Source organism: Papilio machaon, chromosome W, assembly GCF_912999745.1.
Source record: "Papilio machaon chromosome W, ilPapMach1.1, whole genome shotgun sequence".
Classification (NCBI taxonomy): domain Eukaryota; kingdom Metazoa; phylum Arthropoda; class Insecta; order Lepidoptera; family Papilionidae; genus Papilio; species Papilio machaon.
This window is the reverse complement of record NC_060015.1, coordinates 2,534,409-2,556,592: the sequence shown is the minus strand read 5'-3', so window position 1 is coordinate 2,556,592 and position 22,184 is coordinate 2,534,409. Positions and strand designations below refer to the sequence as shown.

Here is a 22,184-nt window from a genome sequence, read left to right as displayed (position 1 = left end):
CTAAAATATGGTTCTGAGTATATTCCAACACCGAAGCGCTAGCACATACTCCTCCCATACTGATATATATAGCGAATGATTAGATCACCACTATATTCAGTTAACATACATAAAATACAAGACCTTCAACTTATGTGAAATCATTATCATTCATGCAATTATGCATACGTCTCTTTCAGAGCACTTTCTTTGAGTCCTTACACTCATATAATTATTTTTATATTGATGCGTCTAGTGTTATAATAATAATAATTTATTACATAATAATAATTTATTATTATTATTATGTAAATATTTCTTTATTAACTCTGTATTCCCCCTTTTAAAATATACAAAGTTATATCAATTTATATCTATTATTGATATATTAACATATTTACATTCAATTTTGACTTTTTTGGAATTTCTCATTTTTCCACTTTAGTCACACCACACACCCACATGTATAGCTATGTACTCAAAATGTATTACACGAGCCGTTATCCCACGAGGGCATTCACGTTTTAAAAACCACTTTTATCCCCTAAATTTTTAATTAATAGTTCATCTTCCCTGTTGAAGATAGACTATTCGAAGTGGACTGTATTGAATAAAAACTGATTTGCAAGAAAGAATTTACTATTACACTTTGATATTACAACAAAAAGTACACAAAATTTACAGTTTAAATCACACTTTGAGTCCCGCACTGAATCACTAAGTCGCTGAGGTACTGCTTCTAGCTTGCTGGAGAGAGAGCTGCCCCGCATGCCCGCCACATCGCCGTATATATCAGATTTCTTGAGGCGCTTAGCTCGAAGGGGGCCTAAGCGCGCTCTGTCGTTGGGGGCGGGGCTTACATCTGGCGACACTTCCCCCACTACGCTTACTGCCCCCTCCCCTCTCACCGCTTCGTTCCCCGCAACGGGCATGGGGGCTTAATGACATGGGGGCTAATGCCGTAGCTGTCCGTAACATTCTCCCCCCGGCGTAGATATCGAAGCCTCTTCTGGAGTCGGGAGGACAGCTACTTTTCTGACTGGTCTCCTGAGCAGCCCACCACATGTCTTTATCTCGACGTTCCTCACTACTCCGTCGGGTCCCGGGAACGTTCTTGTAATGACTCCCCGAGGCCATACATTACGAGGGAGGTGACCGTCGGCGATGATAACCATATCGCCTGGCCTCGGGCTAATGTCCTATGTCCTTGATTCACCTCTGGCTCTTAAGGTCGGCAGATACTCGCGAACCAATCTTCGCCAGTACTCATCCGCGAGTCCTTGCGCTGCTCTCCAGGCCTTACGATCAGCTGGGCAGCATGGTGCGGTGTTAGGAAGCGCTGCTGGTCCACCAATTAAGAAATGATACGGCGTCAGCGCTTCCGCGTCGTCCGTGGTGACTGCAACATGTGTCAGCGGCCTGGGGTTGACGATGTGCTCTGCCTCCGCCAATAACGTCGTCAGGGTGTCTTCCTTCGGATGTTTTTCTTTCAGCGTACTCTGGAGCGGCGATTTAACGAAACGCACTAAGCGCTCCCATGCTCCTTCTTGGTTAGGCGCTCCCGGTGCGATGAATTTCCGGTTAAAGCGACGGGTAAGTGCGTATTCCCGAAGTGCCGGTTCCCACTCCGCTGTTGCCTGGTTGATCTCTTTGCCCGCCCCTCGGAAGTTCGTCCCGTTGTCGGAGTAGACGACGCGCGGCCAATTGCGCCGCGCCGCCATTCGCCTTAACGCCTTTATCGCTGAGTCTGTCGTAAGACTATAGACTAACTCTAAATGTATCGCGCGAGTTGTTAAACACGTAAACAACGCTACCCATCTTTTCTTACGACGTCGGCCGATCGCTACTGTTAACGGTCCGAAATAATCTATTCCCGTATATGTAAAGGGCCTCGCGTACGCGCCTAGTTTTTCCGGTGGTAAATCGCCCGTTACTGTCGGCCGCGGCGTTGTTTTTCGCACTTTACTTAACATACAACTTCGTTCAACTTCGCGTACCGTCGGTCTCAGTCGGGTAATATGAAATACTAGGCGTAAAACGTTCACTACGCGTTTCCGGTCGCACCGCCATTGTTCCGGTGTAGTTCGCTCTGCGATCTCCCTATATCGTGACGTACAGTTACTTATCCTGTCAAGTTGGGTTAGCGAATCTTTCCATAGTCGTACTTTCTGAGCTTTAATTCGATGCTCGGTCTGAATCGCGTTGGTTAAACGAACCCCTTTTAAACTCGGTTGCAGTTCTAAGCGCGGTATACCTTGTGCCTTAATCGGAGCTACCTTTACTTCCGCGCCTATTAACCAAACTCTAAACGATCCGTCCTCATATTGCGTTCGCCAGTAGGCCACCGTCGCGTATGCTTTCTCGCTCGCGTCATTAAATATGTGCAATTGGCGTTCGACGACTCCCCCCGTAAACGCGTAACAGCGCGGCAGACGAAGTGTTGCGGCTTCTCTTATGGCGTGTAGCCAGCTCTGGAACACTTCCCGCGCAAATGGTGGTAGTTCGTCTTCCCAGCTTACCAATTTCATCGTCCAAAGATCTTGTAATTGTATCTTCGCAGTATACATCACTGCGCTTAACGCCTCTCTTTTGGTCGGAGCTCGATGGAAGTCTTTAACTTCTTGAGGAATACGACACATTGACACGTTACAGGATAACTCATCTTCCTCAGACATCCATCGCAGCCCGAGAGTTTTCGTCTCCGATGTCTTGCCCACTTCCGTCGGTTCCGTTGCACGCTTATCGATAGTTATACTGCTTAGCGCCTCGAGTTTGTTTGAATTCCAACTCGCTAATACAAAGCCGGCGTTCGCATGCAACTCGATGACTTCCTTCGTGGTATTCTTCCTGTCATCAATAGTAATATAGCTATCGAGATAATCGCCCATATTCGCGCGGCTTTGGTCTTCATGTCTCGGTGAGTAGGAACGAATGTGGAGTACTGTTTCGTGGTCTTCTTCGCATACTGTTCGCGGCGTTGTCCCCTGTATCACCCAACCGAGCAATGTGTTGGCCGCGATAGATTCGTTGCGACGTCCGATTCGTATATTACGTGATATATCCCTCCTATCAATAACTTAGGTTTCGCGTTTGTAAAGCAGACTTCTTTAGGCAAACCGCGTAAGTGACTTAGCTGCAAACATTTGGTACTCACGGTTTGCACCCCGACGGCTAGACTCTTCACTGTTCTAGCCTTAATTTCGTATGACTTCTCTTGTCTTTTCCCTCTAATAGTAAGGTTGACGATACGACTATTCGGGTGATCGTTCGTCGCCGATACACAGCGGATGCGAAGTTTACGCGTCGGTCCATTTGCGCCTATTTCTCTTGCCAGTTGCTCATCTATCAGAGATATAGTTGAACCCTCGTCAAGTAGCGCATAGGTGGCTATCTCCCTGCCTTCTGGTCCGCGTATCAGTACCGGGCACACCTTTAGTAAAACTGAGTCGCACATCGCCGACGTTGACGCGACGAGCGCGGTTTCTTCGGTCGCGCTGCCCTCTTGTTCTGTCGGCGACGCCCTCTCGGCATGTAAAAGTTCGTGATGCCGACCCCTGCATTCGTTGATACCGCATCGCTTTTCCTTACATGCGAAGCGTCGATGCCGGCTCCGTAAGCAGTTGAAGCAGACTTTTTGTTCTTGCGCCCACGCCCATCTTTCTTTAACACTCATGTTTGACAGCTTCGTGCATTCTTTTACGCCGTGTTGTCCACCGCAACAGAGACAATGTTTTGTCTCACTCTTGACCGATGTAGTGGTTAGTATTGTTGCTTCTCGTGGCTTCTCACGGCGCGACGTTGTCTCTGTCTTCACAAACGGTGTTGCGGTGTAGGCGTGGCTTAACGCGCGGTCAGCTTCTCTCATCAGGAATTGAGACATGGTCACGATTTCCGGTTCTTCGATGGTCCCGAAGTCTTCGGCGTAATCACACCATCTAGATCGAAGATGCGGACTTAATCTTTCGCTCACTGTTTGGAATTAAAATCAAACTTCTTCGGATAGCTTATATTCGTGTAATTAAATTTTTACAAATTTTGTAATGACCAAACAACGTTAAGTATTAAGAATGGTAATCGTTGAGTATTAGAAGTAGTGGCGCCCCGTAGTGGTGTTAATGCATAAACATCGATGCGCGCCGACGAATAGGATGGCCGTATATGATCCCTGAAGTTAGTCACGAGTGATGCGTAGACATGCCCCCCGCCTTGGAGCAAATGCCTCCAACGATGATGAAAGAAGAAGAATGAGAAGTTGTACCGTCCCGCAAGGCTTAAAAGGGTGTCCTTGCGCCCTGGGTCCCTAACTCCCTAATGAGGTGAGAAAAGAAACTCAGGTGGTAACAAAAGATATATATAATATTACCAAGCACTCAGCGGTAGGCACATAAAATTTTTAAGGTCGTGGGGTAACGTGCTATCAGTCTCTGCTTCCGCGGCGTTTATTACTCCCCTGCTTTGGCTGAACTACGGTGGCGTCGCCCAGCGACAGATGAGCGGCGGCAGGCCAAGGAACGGCAGGACAGGAGGTGCACGTCGACCGTAGCTGGATGCTCCCTAGGCAGCTAAGCGGCGGCCGCAGGAATTCGGTAGACGTCGGTGCTAAGGTCGCAACGGCAGGTCAGCTACCGAGGTATGAAGCTGGCAAGCGATAGCTTGCTCGGAGATTGCTAGCTTGATTGTAGCTTGCAGTAAAATTCGTACAGTGCTCCTGGAAATTCAAAACACCAGACCGTTAGTTCGGTAAGGCGTTATTCCTCCGCCTGGTATCCACCATCAGCAACTCAAGAAAAGCAATACGTAGCGGCTTGACGATGGTGGAACTATCAGAACGGAGTTTACAAAGCAAAAGCGAAGCTAGCGAAAATTAAAATAAATTTAAATAAAATGCGAAATAACGTATTATAAAGATAAAGGATAAATAATGAAAAATCAGCAATAAGATCTTATGTAAAATAAAGAAAATACAAATTAAATGTACAAAAGAAATAAGTTAAAGTTTTAAAAATGACCGTTAGCAACAAGAACAAAGAACGTTTAAAAAATACGGTTATAAAGGACAATTAAATTTAGCAACATTACATATTTTATTTTATGTGCCATAAAACTTACCCTAAAACGGGAACAAGTACTTAAATTATATTAGTATTAATGTAGAAAAAAATAACTTTAGAACGCCAACGTTAGCCGGAAACGATCACACCAAGACTAAGACGCCGGTGACCGCTCTTCTCAGGAGATTGCAGGCAAGTGGCCCGGCACGTATGCAGCGACCCCGCCGAGCCCGGGTCGCCCCTCTAACCCGCGCAGTCCCCGCGGCGCGTGCGCCGCAGTGCACAGACTATGTGACGTTTTAAATACGTTACAGTACCCCCTCTCCGCCCTAAGGATTTTGATTTAATATCAAAATCCTTGAGGTGTGTAGTTTCTCAGAATTAGAAAGCTACACGATCTTTAAATCTTTAATATGCCAGGCACCTAGATTTTTTCCCGACATGTCTTCTAATATGTACACTAAGGGAGAACGCTTCTCCGTTACTCTACACTTAATAAATTTTGGAGCCAGTTTTTTGCTAAAATATTTGTCCTTGTCGCTCAAAATAAAAGTACGTTTATATACGACGTCTCCTACGTTGAACTCGTAATTCTTTCTTCTTAAGTTATATTTTGCCGTATTCTTTAAATGGGCTCGGTATAAAGCCCTCTGTACCTGGTCGAAAACCAATTTAAGCGAACCGAGATTCTCTGCGTAAATATCGCGAGGCAAAAATATAATTTCATCCCCTAAATCGGAGTCTACATAATGAGAACCACAAACGACTATCTCCCGTCCAAATACTAAAAATGATGGCGTATAACCCGTAGTTTCGTTCACAGAGTTGTTAATTGCAAATTGGACATTGGGTATGAACGTATCCCATGAGCGATGGTCGTTATCCACAAAGGTAGATATACACGTAATTATGGTTCTGTTATAGCGCTCAACGGTGTTTACTTGCGGAGTGTATTTTGGCGTAAAGAATACGTTAGGGATGTTATATTTTCTAAACAAATCGTTGGCTTGGCTACTTATAAACTGGGGGCCATTGTCTAGTAAAATGGTTTGAGGGATACCGTGTATTAAGAAGATTTGTTCTTCCAGAATTTGTGCAATAATTCGTGAGGTAGCTTTTCTGAGTGGAAATATGTGACAAAATTTAGAAAAACAACAAGTTATTACCAAGATAAAACTATTCTGTTTTCGAGTTATAGGAAGAGGTCCCATGAGATCGATAGATAACATTTGATATGGTCGAGCACACTGTTTAGGGCGACCCATTTCTCCAAGAATGCCATGGTTCTGGGCCTTATATTGGAGGCAAATTGAACATGAGCCCACGTACTTTAATACATCTCGGTACATGTCGGGCCAAAAATATCTAAGAGCGATCCGTCTGTAAGTTTTGAAAATACCCAAATGACCGGCAATTGGCTTGTTGTGATTCTCAGCTATCACAGCCTCCCTAAGTTCGAGAGGAACAACTTCTTTCCAAGAAAATTCTTTTGTAAGATCGCATTTATTCTTTGAAAGGCGGTAAAGGGTTTCGTTTTTCACGAAATAGTTAGGGGAACCTGAAGGTTTAGTTAGGGAATCATTATACATTTTCCTATACCAATCATCCTTAGTTGCAGAAAATGATTTGGCCGTTGCAATGGAAGCTACCGGTAAGGCTCTAGATAAAGCGTCAGGTATAATGTTGTCAACGCCACGTCGGTGTTTAATTTCGAAATTAAAAGATGATAAACGTACACCCCAACGAGCTAGTCTACCTGTGGGATTGTTCAAGGAAAGGAACCACTTCAAAGCACTGTGGTCTGTATAGACTGTGAACCTTTTTCCGTTTTCAATATAGCACCGCCAGTGTTCTAGAGCAACTAAAACGGCCAATGTCTCACGCTCCGTGATGCTGTAATTCTTTTCGGCAGCTGTTAGCGATCTGCTCATATACGCAACTGGTCTTTCTATTCCGTTGGTAGCCTGAGTTAGCATCGCTCCAATGCCAAAGTTGCTCGCATCGGTGTGAACCTGAAATGGCTGGTCAAAATCGGGACATGAAAGCACTGGGGCGGAAACAAGACATTCCTTGAGCTTTTTAAATGCCGCATCGGCTTCCTCAGTCCACTGGAAAGGAGGAGAATTTTTTTTGTTTGAAGTTAGCTTATTAAGCGGCCCTGCAATTGTGCTAAAATTAGGAACGAAACGTCGATACCAAGTAGCCGTACCCAAGAATCGTTTCAACTCCTTCCTGCTAGTTGGAGTCGCATAAGTAAGAATGGCTTCAACTTTATCGGGGTCGGTTCGTAACCCGTTCTCATCAACGACATAACCTAAGTACTTGAGCTGACTTCGAAAGAACTCACACTTTTCCAAATTGATGGTTAAGTTCGCTTTACGCAATTTGTCCAACACACGAGATAGCAGAGAGACGTGTTCATCAAAAGTGCTACTAACAATAATAATATCATCTAAATAGGCAAAAATACGATGATCTACATCACCTAGAAGGGCATCGACTAATCGTTGTTGTGTGGCCGGTGCATTTGTTAAACCGAAAGGGGTGACTTTAAATCGAAATGTTCCTCGACCGGGAACGTAAAAGGCTGTCTTGTCTCTATCTTCTTCCGCGATAGGTATTTGCCAGAAAGCCTTGGATAAATCAAGACTAGTAAGAAAACGGGCATCGCGTAAATTGTCTAGGATTTCAGATATATAAGGCAAGTTGTAAGCGTCCTTTTTAGTAACCGAGTTGAGCTTCCGACTGTCAAGACAAAAGCGAGGCTTGCCATTTTTCTTAGTAACTAGAAGAACGGGAGACTGCCAAGCACTCTCACAAGGTTCTACTACGTCTAACGCCAACATTTCATCAACTTGTTCGAGTAGAATCCTCTGCTTTTCTGGAGAAAGTCGGTAATATCTTTGCCTAATAGGAGGCGACTCTCCTGTGTCAATATGGTGTGTTATTACGTGAGTCCGGCCTAAACCTTTATGCTCAAACGAAATTTCTTTAAATTTTTCAATTACGGTATCTGCGACTATCTTTTCATTTATATTTAAATGATTGTAAGAACAAATTAAATGTTTCGGTATATTTTCAGTTAAGTCCATTAGCGGTGTCTCTGTTAAAGTAAGAGAGCCTAAGTACTTCGGACATAATTTGAATGCACGCCAGAAATCTATACCTAAGATCAGTGACGGTTTGACTTCGGGAACAACAAAAGCCTTAATTATGTGAAATTGGTTCTCGAATGTTACGGGCAAATTAATATAGCCTATACTATTCAACGTTTGTCCGCCTGCCGCAGTGACCAACAACGGCTCGTCAGTTAAAATTTTAAGGCCATGTTGAAGCAAAACCTTGTGAGCGTGATTCCCTATAACAGTAATTACTGATCCCGAATCTAAGAGTCCTGACGCAGTAATGTCATTAATCTTTATGTTAATATACGGACGGGTATCACGAAATGGTTTTTTTTGTAGAATTGTAGCAGCCTTGTAAAAACTAAAAAATCTATGTACTGTTTTTAACCATTCCTTCCAATCATTAATATCAGTTTTCGGTTTATTACAAGATCTACTACAATTCTTCCTAATTAGTTTTTTGAATTCGTATTTCGGTTACAATTTGGGCAGTCGGGCTTCTTGACACCTTTGTTGCCACATTTAAAGCATAAAATTTCAGTGTTTTTGCAATTTCTAAAAGTATGTGAATGGTTACGACATCGAGGACAGTAAGGAACACTATTATTTACGCTTTGATCACTATTATTTATAACGTGTAGATATTTCTTAACATCATGAGAATAATTTTTGTTGTAATTATGAGAATTATCCATATCGTGCTTTTGTTTACTAAAGGAGGGGTTGGGATCCTGTTTGTACGAAAACTCGGGGGCTAACGTATCATGGGATGCCGCTGGTGGTTCTCGAAAATGTGCTAAGCGAGACTGGACGTTCTCGTAGTTCCTGCATAACATTCTTAACTGTTCGATAGATGAGATTTGTGGCGATGACGCTAATATGTTAGCATAGCAAGGACGTATGTTATGCAAGATAATCTCTAGCTTATCTTCGGCTGTAAGAGGTTTCGTTAAGCGTGAAAACATACCCGACAGAATTGACAAGTATATCGAAATATTTTCTGTTTTCCCCTGGGTTCTAGAACGAATCTCCGCTAATAAACGATAATCGTAATCAGCCTTATCGAAGTCTTGTTTTAAGAGTACGGTTAATTCATCCCAGGTAGATACTTGTTCCTTTACGCTTCTGAACCAATGCAACGCGTCCCCTACGAAAATTTCAGTTCCGAAAGCTAACAACTTTGACCCTGGGATATCGCGTGCTCCACTAAATTCGTGTGCCTGCTGAATAAATGAACGTACGCAGGATTTACCGTCATATTTCAATTTACTAAGTTCGTTTGAAATTTTGCTGCCGCCTTCACACGTTACCGTAACATTGACTGGTAAAGTCGAAGGTCTGCCTGATTCCTCAGAAAGATCGACATCCTTGGTTTTAAGAGTTAACAATTTGTCGTACGCTTGTCTAAACAAAACATGACACTTTGCATGCTGGTCGGCGAGCGCGTCGCTAACATCAATCCGGCCTAGCCTATGGTAGACGTGATGTAGGTTATTCTCAGTTTTGGCCAAAAAATAATTATCTTTAGAACCTTCAGAGAGATTTGAAATAATCCTTTCTAAAATTTCCACACAGCAATTCAAATCACGTGGAGGTTCCAAATGCGAAACAAGAATATTCTCGGATGGGTATAATTGAGATAATTTACTAATCTGCTTCCGTAAATCCGCAACCGTGTTGGCGGGTATTTCGTTTCTTATAGCCACCTCATATTCAAGTTCGCTTTTATTTAAGGCAGAAAAGTTAATTGGATAAACCATATTAATCGAGATACTAAAATATTAAATAAAAAAAAATGAACCGGAAGTAGGTAGTTGTAAATGGCACAAAAAATAAAGAAGAAAAGAAAAGAAAAAAAATCGGAAGATGAAATTAAGTTAAAAAAAAAATAAAAAATGAATACTCCGTTCTCTTACACTAAATTAATGTAACGCTCTGGTTTCTTAATAAAAATAAAAAATGCAACAAAGTTATAAAAAAAAAAAAAAAAAATATTAAATTGCAACTAGTGTGAACGCAGCCTTATATTCAATTGCGCTTACGCGCGGTAAGATAACGGCGCGCAAGACAAAAACATTTGTCGGTACCTCGAAAATAACAATGTAAACGTAATTCAAAAACAGTAACGGAAAATAAAATAAAACAACGGAAATTCAAAAAAAAAAAAAAAATCACATATAAAATACCTTAGTCTAAAAGTTTTGTTTATTTGCACAATAAAAAGATGACGAATTACTACTTTCACCCTAGTTGCTGCAAACCAAAAAAAATAAAAAGCGTTTTACAAAATCACACATCGCAAAACTAACTACTAACAGCGAAAGCAGAAACAGATTAACCCACGACGAGGGCGCCAATGTACCGTCCCGCAAGGCTTAAAAGGGTGTCCTTGCGCCCTGGGTCCCTAACTCCCTAATGAGGTGAGAAAAGAAACTCAGGTGGTAACAAAAGATATATATAATATTACCAAGCACTCAGCGGTAGGCACATAAAATTTTTAAGGTCGTGGGGTAACGTGCTATCAGTCTCTGCTTCCGCGGCGTTTATTACTCCCCTGCTTTGGCTGAACTACGGTGGCGTCGCCCAGCGACAGATGAGCGGCGGCAGGCCAAGGAACGGCAGGACAGGAGGTGCACGTCGACCGTAGCTGGATGCTCCCTAGGCAGCTAAGCGGCGGCCGCAGGAATTCGGTAGACGTCGGTGCTAAGGTCGCAACGGCAGGTCAGCTACCGAGGTATGAAGCTGGCAAGCGATAGCTTGCTCGGAGATTGCTAGCTTGATTGTAGCTTGCAGTAAAATTCGTACAGTGCTCCTGGAAATTCAAAACACCAGACCGTTAGTTCGGTAAGGCGTTATTCCTCCGCCTGGTATCCACCATCAGCAACTCAAGAAAAGCAATACGTAGCGGCTTGACGATGGTGGAACTATCAGAACGGAGTTTACAAAGCAAAAGCGAAGCTAGCGAAAATTAAAATAAATTTAAATAAAATGCGAAATAACGTATTATAAAGATAAAGGATAAATAATGAAAAATCAGCAATAAGATCTTATGTAAAATAAAGAAAATACAAATTAAATGTACAAAAGAAATAAGTTAAAGTTTTAAAAATGACCGTTAGCAACAAGAACAAAGAACGTTTAAAAAATACGGTTATAAAGGACAATTAAATTTAGCAACATTACATATTTTATTTTATGTGCCATAAAACTTACCCTAAAACGGGAACAAGTACTTAAATTATATTAGTATTAATGTAGAAAAAAATAACTTTAGAACGCCAACGTTAGCCGGAAACGATCACACCAAGACTAAGACGCCGGTGACCGCTCTTCTCAGGAGATTGCAGGCAAGTGGCCCGGCACGTATGCAGCGACCCCGCCGAGCCCGGGTCGCCCCTCTAACCCGCGCAGTCCCCGCGGCGCGTGCGCCGCAGTGCACAGACTATGTGACGTTTTAAATACGTTACAAAGTTATGATTCATACTCCTCCTTAAAAAGTGGACATATCCTGGGGTACGATCTTTGTATCACTCCGTTAGCTGTTCGAATGTCAGCTATGCGTGCCAGTCCATCCTTTCCAGGGAAAGTGCGTATGACTCGTCCAAGGCGCCATTTGAGTGGTGGCGCATTTTCATCTTTGATGAGTACCAAAGTGTTGGGTACTATGGTGTCGGTGTTGTTCTGCCATTTAGTCCTAGTCTGGAGCTCAGCAATGTACTCCTGCGACCAGCGTTTCCAGAAGTTCTGTCGTAGTTGCTCGATGCGCTCGTATCGGACCAGGCGTGAAGTGTTTGCAGCTGTGAGATCTTCGCTTGCAGGTGCAACGAGCGGTCGGCCAATCAGGAAATGGGCTGGTGTGAGAGGAAGTAGGTCGTTTGGGTCAGAAGACATGGGATATATGGGTCTGGAATTTAGGATGGCTTCAATTTGTGTTAATAATGTAGAAAATTCCTCATAAATAAGGTTTACATTCCCTACACGTCGAAGATGGTATTTGACCGACTTGACCCCTGCCTCCCATAAACCACCAAAGTGTGGTGAATATGGAGGAATAAAACTAAACTTAATGTTTTCATTTGAAGCGAAATTTAAAATATCTTTTTCACATGTAGTTAAAAAATTTGAAAATTCCTTTGATGCGCCTACAAATGTTTTTCCGTTATCTGAGAAGATCTGCGCAGGTTTACCACGACGAGATAAAAACCTTTTTAAAGCCATTAAGTACGCCTCAGAGCTAAGACTCGTAACTAACTCTAAGTGCACTGCCCGAGTTGTGAAACATATAAATAGACAAATATAGCATTTTTCGAGTTTCGAACCTCTTCCCTTGCGATTCAATATGACCATAGGTCCTGCGTAATCCACACCGCAACGTATAAATGGATACCCCGGCTCTAATCTTTCGATTTGGTAAGTTACCCATTTTTATTGATAAGGCCTTTCCTCTCTGACGAGTACATGTAACGCACTTATGCACTGTCTGCTTGGCTAAGTCACGACCCTTGAGTGACCACCAATTATCCCTTACAGTAGCCAAAAGCAACTGAGGACCAGCATGGAGTAGACGTTTATGTTCAAATTCAAATAACAGGCGAGTAAATGTGTGTTTAGAACATAACAATATCGGATGTTTTTTATTATAAGAAAATGTTTCCGAGTTCACTAATCTACCTCCTACTCTAATAATGCGATCGGAATCTAGAAATGGATTAAGACTAGATATGTTTCTCATAAACGTAATTTCTAAGTTTTTATCTAACGCATTGATAATATCCGGAAACGACATCTGTTGTGTTATGCGAACCAAAACTAAAGTTGCTTTATTTAATTCATCAGACGTGAGCGGGCCGAAGTTACGCTGTGACTCATCACTAAGGCGCGAATTATGAATGAATCGTAACAAATAAGCTGCGGCACGTCTCATTCGACTAAAATTAGAAAAACGTTCAAAATTAAAAATACTAGTCTCACTTGATTGTGTAAATAATGAATTAATGTTTGATTTTATTTCTGGTAAATATTGTAAATCAATAAATTCGTTGTTATTGCAAGTAAAATTTGATTTATTATCAGTTAAAAATGCTGGCCCGTGCCACCAGATATCCGAATGTTGGAGTATATCAAGAGTGACTCCACGTGATAAAAGGTCAGCCGGGTTGTCTTTACCCGCAACATGTAACCACGGCAATTCACCAGTCAACTCATTAATCTGTACTACTCTGTTTTGAACGAACGGTTTTAATAAATTAGGTGAAATTTTAATCCAATTTATGACAATAGTTGAGTCAGACCAAAAGTTTACATTGTCAAATGTCAATCTTAATGACTTACTTATTTTTTGGTATAACTTGGCACCAACTAAAGCGCCGCATAACTCAAGTCGCGGGATAGTAACTGGTTTAATTGGTGCTACCTTACTCTTCGCACAAAGCAATCTTACTGTCACCGGTATATTGTCGCTATACGTGCTAATGTATGCGCATGCACCGTATGCATCTTGTGACGCATCTGTGAATATATGTAAATCTGTGTATGTTACATCTAATCCTCTTACATGGCGAGGAATTTTTATATTTTGTAAATATTGAAGCGTTTGAATAAAACGTTGCCATATTAACAGAATATTGTTAGGTACAGGCTCATCCCAACTTAATTTACAAAGCCACAATTTTTGTAAAAGTATTTTTGCTATTATAATTGAAGGTGCTAGCAATCCTAAAGGATCGTAAACCTGAGAAATAACAGATAAAATAACGCGCTTAGTGACATGAGTCACGTTATGCTCGATCTTTGTAGTGAAATGTAATAAATCTAAATTATTTTGCCAACCAATACCTGAAGTTTTAGTTAAACAATTCTCACCTAACAATAGTTCTTTTGTTTGCGCTATGTCTGAATTTTCTGAATTAAACATCCATTTTCTCAAATGAAAGCAACCTGATTTTAAAACGTCACTAACTTTGGTACAAATGTCTAATAAAACTTGTTTGTTATCATGTCCTGTGATCAAATCGTCTACAAAAAAATCTTCGTCTATTATCTGCTGTATTACGTCATCGTTGCACTCGGATGCCAGCTTTTTGATGCATCGAATGCTTAGATAAGGAGCGGACGCGGTACCGTAACGTCACGGTATTAAGTTGGTATACACCGAGATCGTCCGATTTATTTTCACGCCACAGAATTAATTGTAGATTTCTTTGATCGGGTTGAATACTAATTTGTAGATACATTTTTTCGACATCAGCGCATGCAACAAATCTAAATTGACGAAAACGTAATAATATTGAGAAAACGTCATTGTGTAAACTAGGACCAATAAACTGGATGTCATTAAGCGATTTTCCCGATGTGGATTTTGCGCTTCCATCGAAAACCACTTTAGTGGTACTACTGTGCTCTCGTAAAACACCGTGATGCGGTAGGAAATTATATGGCGACGAATACTGAGAGACTCGACTCATGTGTCCTAAACTTAAATATTCATTCATAAAATCGCAATATAATGTTTTGTATTCAGGCGAGCACCTATCTAATTTTCGTTCTAATGCGAGAAATCTATTTAATGCGAGTGCATAAGTATCACCCAGTGTGTCACTAGGCTCCGCTAATGGAATGCGCACAAAAAACCGTCCCGTACTGTCGCGATATGTACTTTGCACGAACAGTGTTTCGCATAAGGATTCGTCTTTTGTGTATTTATGTTGTGGAACTATTTCTTCCAATTCCCAGAATTGCCTAAGTTGTTTTTCTAGTCCCTGCGAATAATTTCATTGAACTCGATTAATGCGTGAAGTTTTTACATGTAACAACGAACCAGAGATTAGCCAGCCCAACTTAGTGTTCTGCAGATATGGACCACTACTTAGTCTAATTAAGCCGTCGTTTAATAATTCCCAGAATTTATCCGCTCCGATTAGTATTTCAATTTCTGACGGCGAATAAAAATCGGGATCCGCTAACTGTATATTGTCAGGGATATTTATGAGTGATTTTGAACCTAAAGATGGCAATTTAGCTGTGATCTGAGACAAAACTAGACAATTAAGGCGCGTATTATATTGGGAAGTCTTAGATCTCAAGTTGATTTCACATGACTGTGTGGAATTAGTGACAGAGTTACCTACTCCGGACACTTGAACAGAGGACTGTATTAAATTAAGATTAAGTTTTTTACATAAAGGCTCTGCAATAAAGCAATGTTGACTACCATTATCTAATAAAGCGCGTGTAGTGTGGTAACGATTATTCTTATCTGCAACCTCCACTAAAGCTGTGGATAGCAGTACAGTCTCTAATAATGAATTAGTTGTACTTTGATGCGTTGTGTGTGAAGCAGAATGTAATGTTGTTGTGTTTGTGGAATTATAACTAGTTGCGTCCTGTGGCGTTGCTCGCGAATCATACACAACAGTTGCCGATGTTTCCAGACTTTCTGGAGTTTTTAAGTCGATTTCATCCTGAATGTCTGAATATTGCTGCAACAAGGACTCGGCCTTTTGCAAACGAGTTTCTAATTCCATCGCAACTAATTCACTGAACGACCTTTCTACAGAATCTACATATTTTATGAATAGTGTTAATTTACCCCGAACAATTCCCCTTTTTTTGTTTAATTCCCTAACGATATCATCGCTATTCTTAGCCATTATAAGTTTATGGAAGACAGAGGCAAAAAATACTTACAACGTACTTTAACTTTATATATATTGAGGGTAACCGATAATAATGCGACTTGTTATTAACTAAATTTCTTTACGCTTTCATGATCACACAAATAATATTAACACAAATAAAGCACTGAATACTAGGAAATATGAAGGATTAGAAAGAATGACTGACCTGACCGTTTTATGCAAGGCCTGATGATGATGATGCTGCTGGTATCGAGCGTCCGATTTATGCTGGTCGCGACGATTCCTTTTTGATGCCTCCGGCGATGAAGGTCCAAATTTATGTTTGGAATTAAAATCAAACTTCTTCGGATAGCTTATATTCGTGTAATTAAATTTTTACAAATTTTGTAATGACCAAACAACGTTAAGTATTAAGAATGGTAATCGTTGAGTATTAGAAGTAGTGGCGCCCCGTAGTGGTGTTAATGCATAAACATCGTTGCGCGCCGACGAATAGGATGGCCGTATATGATCCCTGAAGTTAGTCACGAGTGATGCGTAGACACTCACATATCTCACTAACATAGGGTTACGGAGATACCCTCTGCCGTCTACATTGCGTATTATACATACTATATTTTGAAGCTTAACAGCGAAACTATTCAACTCTTGTGCGGTTTGGCCGAGCCTCGGTAGGCGTCTGAGATGTTCTATTGCTCTGTCGATAATCGTCTCCGTTCGGCCGAAGCACTGCTCCAATGTCCGCATTATCTGCTGCGGATCGCTGTCCGTAAATAACAAAGCGGATACTGCGTCTCTAGCTTCCCCACGTAAATAGACACGTAGTCTTCCCATATTCTCGGCGTGTGTAAAACCGTATAACTCCGTTGACTCTTTCATCGCGGTTTTAAACGCGAGCCACTCCACTGCCGATCCACTGAATACGGGTAACTCCTGAGCTTGTTTTGAAGACGCAGGTCGGAGCCTTGTCATCTTTTCTAGCGCTTCTGCTAAGCGTTCTATCCCTTTTTCTTTGTTCGCGGGAGTCCTCGAACGCGATCTATGACGATATGGCGACGGTAGCCTACTTTGTTCCATACGCGTCGGCGACCGATCATTTTGACACGACCTTAAGTGGCGACTCTCTCCCGGCGCGACGTCGTGATTTGTATAGTGCTCACTATTGCGGCGTTCGTTCTCCTCTATCCCGACCCGTGCGTTTATTCTACCTAATAGCGCAGGTTCAAAATCTAGCCCTATTCGTGAGCTCTGCGCTATATCAACGCGGTTCGCGGGTTGCGGAAGCGGCGAGGAGGGGGGCTCCCCCCGTATGGTACTAACATTTTCTACCCATAACGAAACGCGGCTATCTTTTAAATCGTTCGCGGCAACTACACTATTCGCTTCAATCTGCGCGACGTCCCTAGTGTTAGAGACAAAAATCAACACTGTGCCGGTGTATCGGCGCAGCACTAGACATGTCAAATATCAACGCTTACGTCGCCTCACTACAGCTATCTGTCACTTGGTTTTGGGAACTTTAGCGCGCAATACGCTCGAGATGATCTTGACTAACAATTCTCTAAAAGTTCAGAAGTGAGATATTACCCAAACTCACAAAGTGATTTTGTCGCATAAAAGAATCGTATTGTTTACCGGAGAGTAAGATTTGTAAATTTGTAAGGATATTGAGAACTTCGAGTAAATGGTAAACTTAAAACGCACACCAGCGTGAAAATCTTCATATTTGGTGAGATTGTTCCATGTTTCTAATTATCTGTACAAAATTATTTACTGATTTCTTAATTTGGTGATTTCTAAAAGACTTGAAAACATTTTCCTAAAGTCTGTAATCGTACAATCATAAAGTCATATTACGAAAATTGTTTTATTAATAGACCATGAAAAGACCATTGGCTTGAAAACACAAAATCAAGATTTGTTGTGTTTATTTCTATTTTAATGTTTGATTTAAAGTTTTGGTTTTATGGTTTGTCAAGACACAAAAGTTTGTGTAAAATATTAAAAGTGCCTTTCATTTTAAAACAAGGTATGATTTATGTTGAGACACAAAAGTGGTGTGTAAAATAATATGAATCATACATTTAATATTAAGATTATAATTTGGTTAATAGATAAAAGTTTTGTGTAGAATATTTAAATATACTGTTGGCTTTAAGACAGTACTTTTAAAGACTACAAGTTACGTTATAATTTAACAGGATAATTAAAAATACTTTTCTGTATTTTAAGACACACAAAGAGGAATAAAGAGAAAAGACAGTCAAATTGAGGTATTAAAGGAGTTGGTACAAAAACTAAAATACAAGTCAGTGGTGTATTATGTGGAATATAATTTTGAAGTTGTGACAAATATGCATGAAAAGATGTTACAATGCAATTGCATGGCAAAGATAACTTTGCCAATATATGAATGGAGGACCCCATGTATTCATTATGTCAGTTGATGACAAATTTATTTATTTATTTAGGCCATTATTGGTATAAGCTGCCGGTCGCCTGGCATGGATACTTATTAAATTTGTACTGCGGTAAGATCAAACCAACATTTATTATATTTTTAGTGTTGATGTTTAATAAGACAAGATCAGGTTTTTCAATTAATTTAAAGAATTTTCCTAACAACTGAAATTGAGAATATAGATCAGTTTATTAGTGAGGGTCTGGTAAAGCAGAGTTGTGATAAAATCAAAGCCATTACCTGAGTCAGATGGATATCATTATGTCTTAAGTCATTGATGTCCTTTCTAAGTTCAGTTTATTTTAATTTGTGTGTCACCAGGATACTTCTGAATTAAAACTTGATTTTATTGTTTGGTATGTCATGACATGCTTGCCCTACATGGTCATGTGATGAATGTTATAGATCCATAAAGATACTTGGTGTTTGAGATGACAAGAGAAATCGTGTAGATCGAGTTACCGCCTAAGGGTCCGAACCTGCGCATATCGCGAGAAGCGCGCGATTGAAGCGCGTGTCGCGAGCAGCGCGCGATTGAAGCGCGTGTGAAGAGCAGCGCGCGATTGAAGCGCGTGTCGAGAGCAGCGCGCCATTGAAGCGCGTGTGGAGAGCAGCGCGCGATTGAAGCGCGTGTCGCGAGCAGCGCGCGATTGAAGCGCGTGTCGAGAGCAGCGCGCCATTGAAGCGCGTGTCGCGAGCAGCGCGCGATTGAAGCGCGTGTGGAGAGCAGCGCGCCATTGAAGCGCGTGTCGCGAGCAGCGCGCGATTGAAGCGCGTGTCGAGAGCAGCGCGCCATTGAAGCGCGTGTCGCGAGCAGCGCGCCATTGAAGCGTGTGTCGCGAGCAGCGCGCCATTGAAGCGCGTGTCGAGAGCAGCGCGCCATTGAAGCGCGTGTGGAGAGCAGCGCGTTTGTGAAAGTGCCTGTCTACAATCAGTGCGCCTGAGCGGTGCCTGTCTACAATCAGCGCGCCTGAGCGGTGCCAGTTTACGATCAGCGCGCCTGAGCGGTGCCTGTCTACAATCAGCGCGCCTGAGCGGTGCCTGTTTACAATCAGCGCACCAGTGAAACGCGTGTGGTGAGCAGTGCGCTTGTAAAGTGCCTGTCGTTAGCAGTGGCGCTTGTGGAGCGCCTGTCGCGAGCAACGGCGCTTGTGGAGCACCCGTCGCGAGTAGTACGCTCGTGAAGTGCCTGTCGCGAGCAGGCCGAGGCCGCGAACCTGTGGAGAGTCTTGATGTATAGACGTCATGGAGTACAGGGTGCACGGAATGCCAGGTATTTGACATGGTAGTAAAAATAATAATAATGAAAACTTTTATTTCAGACACATGATTGATAAAAGAAAATCAAAGATTGCCTATGGGGCGTATGTTTAGCCTCCGGGCGTATGGTTTGCCTACGGGGCTGATTTGCTTTTAGGTCCTTTTTCTTGGAGGTGTTCTGGCTCTTCATGGCGCTTGGGACAGCGTGTAAAACGATGCAGCAAGGATCAATACTCCTTCGAGGACGAAGGAAATGCAGGATGGCCGAACTGTTAGAGACAAAAATCAACACTGTGCCGGTGTATCGGCGCAGCACTAGACATGTCAAATATCAACGCTTACGTCGCCTCACTACAGCTATCTGTCACTTGGTTTTGGGAACTTTAGCGCGCAATACGCTCGAGATGATCTTGACTAACAATTCTCTAAAACTAGCTAGCTTTTTCTTGACTAATTCCTCTTCGAGGTCAAGACGTTTTCTTCTTATCTCAGCGAATTCCTTTGCGGCCCTATATTCCATGTCTCTTAACGCGGCGTTCGAACTCGCGGTAGATCTAACCGACCGAGCTACATGTGCATAAGGCGCGGGCCCTTTTTCGACATTACGTCTCACCGGCGTTGTTTCCCCTAACAATAACTCACTCGACGGATTTTCAGTCATGGCGAGCGCGTCGGTTCGCGGCGCAGTTGAACTCGCCTCCGTCGGCTGCGGGACAAAGTCGGTATTGTACGTAAATACGGGCGCGGGCACGGCACCGGTGCCGGCACGAGACGCGGCGTTGGCGGAAGGCGACGCTGGCGTGTGATCGAACACGTGTACTTCGACGGGCGCGTTATCTTGTTTCTTCATGCTTCTTGTTAGTGGCATTTTATCCCTCGTTGCGGCTTCCTATCGTCTCTAAAGAGACGCACGCATTGGTTGCCGATCCGCCAAAAGGCGTTACCAGACAGTTACCGTTTGTCACCGTTAGGTGGTAACGTTCTGGCCGCGTAAACGCGGTTTATGAAACTAGATAAGACGTTCGTCCGTTCTAATCGATAATTCTTCTTGCTTGATCCGGCGTCGAATGACCAAAGAACTGTTGATGATAGATTACTCGAAAGTGGACTGTATTGAATAAAAACTGATTTGCAAGAAAGAATTTACTATTACATTTTGATATTACAACAAAAAGTACACAAAATTTACAGTTTAAATCACACTTTGAGTCCCGCACTGAATCACTAAGTCGCTGAGGTACTGCTTCTAGCTTTCTGGAGAGAGAGCTGCCCCGCATGCCCGCCACATCGCCGTATATATCAGATTTATTGAGGGGCTTAGCTCGAAGGGGGCCTAAGCGCGCTCTGTCGTTGGGGGCGGGGCTTACATCTGGCGCCACTTCCCCCACTACGCTTACTGCCCCCTCCCCTCTCACCGCTTCGTTCCCCGCAACGGGCATGGGGGCTTAATGACATGGTGTAACGTATTTAAAACGTCACATAGTCTGTGCACTGCGGCGCACGCGCCGCGGGGACTGCGCGGGTTAGAGGGGCGACCCGGGCTCGGCGGGGTCGCTGCATACGTGCCGGGCCACTTGCCTGCAATCTCCTGAGAAGAGCGGTCACCGGCGTCTTAGTCTTGGTGTGATCGTTTCCGGCTAACGTTGGCGTTCTAAAGTTATTTTTTTCTACATTAATACTAATATAATTTAAGTGCTTGTTCCCGTTTTAGGGTAAGTTTTATGGCACATAAAATAAAATATGTAATGTTGCTAAATTTAATTGTCCTTTATAACCGTATTTTTTTAAACGTTCTTTGTTCTTGTTGCTAACGGTCATTTTTAAAACTTTAACTTATTTCTTTTGTACATTTAAATTTGTGTTTTCTTTATTTTACATAAGATCTTATTGCTGATTTTTCATTATTTATCCTTTATCTTTATAATACGTTATTTCGCATTTTATTTAAATTTATTTTAATTTTCGTTTGCTTCGCTTTGCTTTGTAAACTCCGTTCTGATAGTTCCACCATCGTCAAGCCGCTACGTATTGCTTTTCTTGAGTTGCTGATGGTGGATACCAGACGGAGGAACAACGCCTTACCGAACTAACGGTCTGGTGTTTTGAATTTCCAGGAGCACTGTACGAATTTTACTGCAAGCTACAATCAAGCTAGCAATCTCCGAGCAAGCTATCGCTTGCCAGCTTCATACATCGGTAGCTGACCTGCCGTTGCGACCTCAGCACCGACGTCTACCGAATTCCTGCGGCCGCCGCTTAGCTGCCTAGGGAGCACCCAGCTACGGTCGACGTGCACCTCCTGTCCTGCCGTTCCTTGGCCTGCCGCCGCTCATCTGTCGCTGGGCGACGCCACCGTAGTTCAGCCAAAGCAGGGGAGTAATAAACGCCGCGGAAGCAGAGACTGATAGCACGTTACCCCACGACCTTATAAATTTTATGTGCCTACCGCTGAGTGCTTGGTAATATTATATATATCTTTTGTTACCACCTGAGTTTCTTTTCTCACCTCATTAGGGAGTTAGGGACCCAGGTCGCAAGGACACCCTTTTAAGCCTTGCGGGACGGTACAATGGGGGCTAATGCCTTAGCTGTCCGTAACATTCCCCTTTCAATTCCAAGTCCAAACATATACTTTTTATCAATGTAAAAAAAATAAAAGTTCAATACGTGA

The 22,184-nt window shown here is 42.5% G+C and overlaps 1 protein-coding gene across 1 annotated transcript; it reads right to left on the bottom strand.

The window, feature by feature from the left end:
• Positions 1-4,087: 4,087 nt before the first annotated feature.
• On the bottom strand, positions 4,088-20,381 carry LOC123722888. The gene is made up of 4 exons (XM_045685453.1): positions 20,156-20,381; positions 13,491-13,990; positions 11,627-12,028; positions 4,088-4,231 (listed from the first exon to the last, which is right to left on the bottom strand). The coding sequence occupies exons 1-3, from the start codon at positions 20,379-20,381 to the stop codon at positions 11,627-11,629; spliced, it is 1,128 nt and encodes a 375-aa protein (XP_045541409.1). The 3' UTR covers positions 4,088-4,231.
• Positions 20,382-22,184: the final 1,803 nt, after the last annotated feature.

Coding starts and splice junctions, on each gene's coding strand:
- LOC123722888 (XM_045685453.1), bottom strand. CDS start 20,381: ATGCCACTAACAAGAAGCATGAAGAAACAAGATAACGCGCCCGTCGAA. Junction 13,991..20,155: donor CATGACTGAAAATCCGTCGA/GTGAGTTATTGT, acceptor CTAAAACTTCAG/GTATTGGTTGGCAAAATAAT. Junction 12,029..13,490: donor GTGCCAAGTTATACCAAAAA/ATAAGTAAGTCA, acceptor TCTGACCCAAAC/GACCTACTTCCTCTCACACC.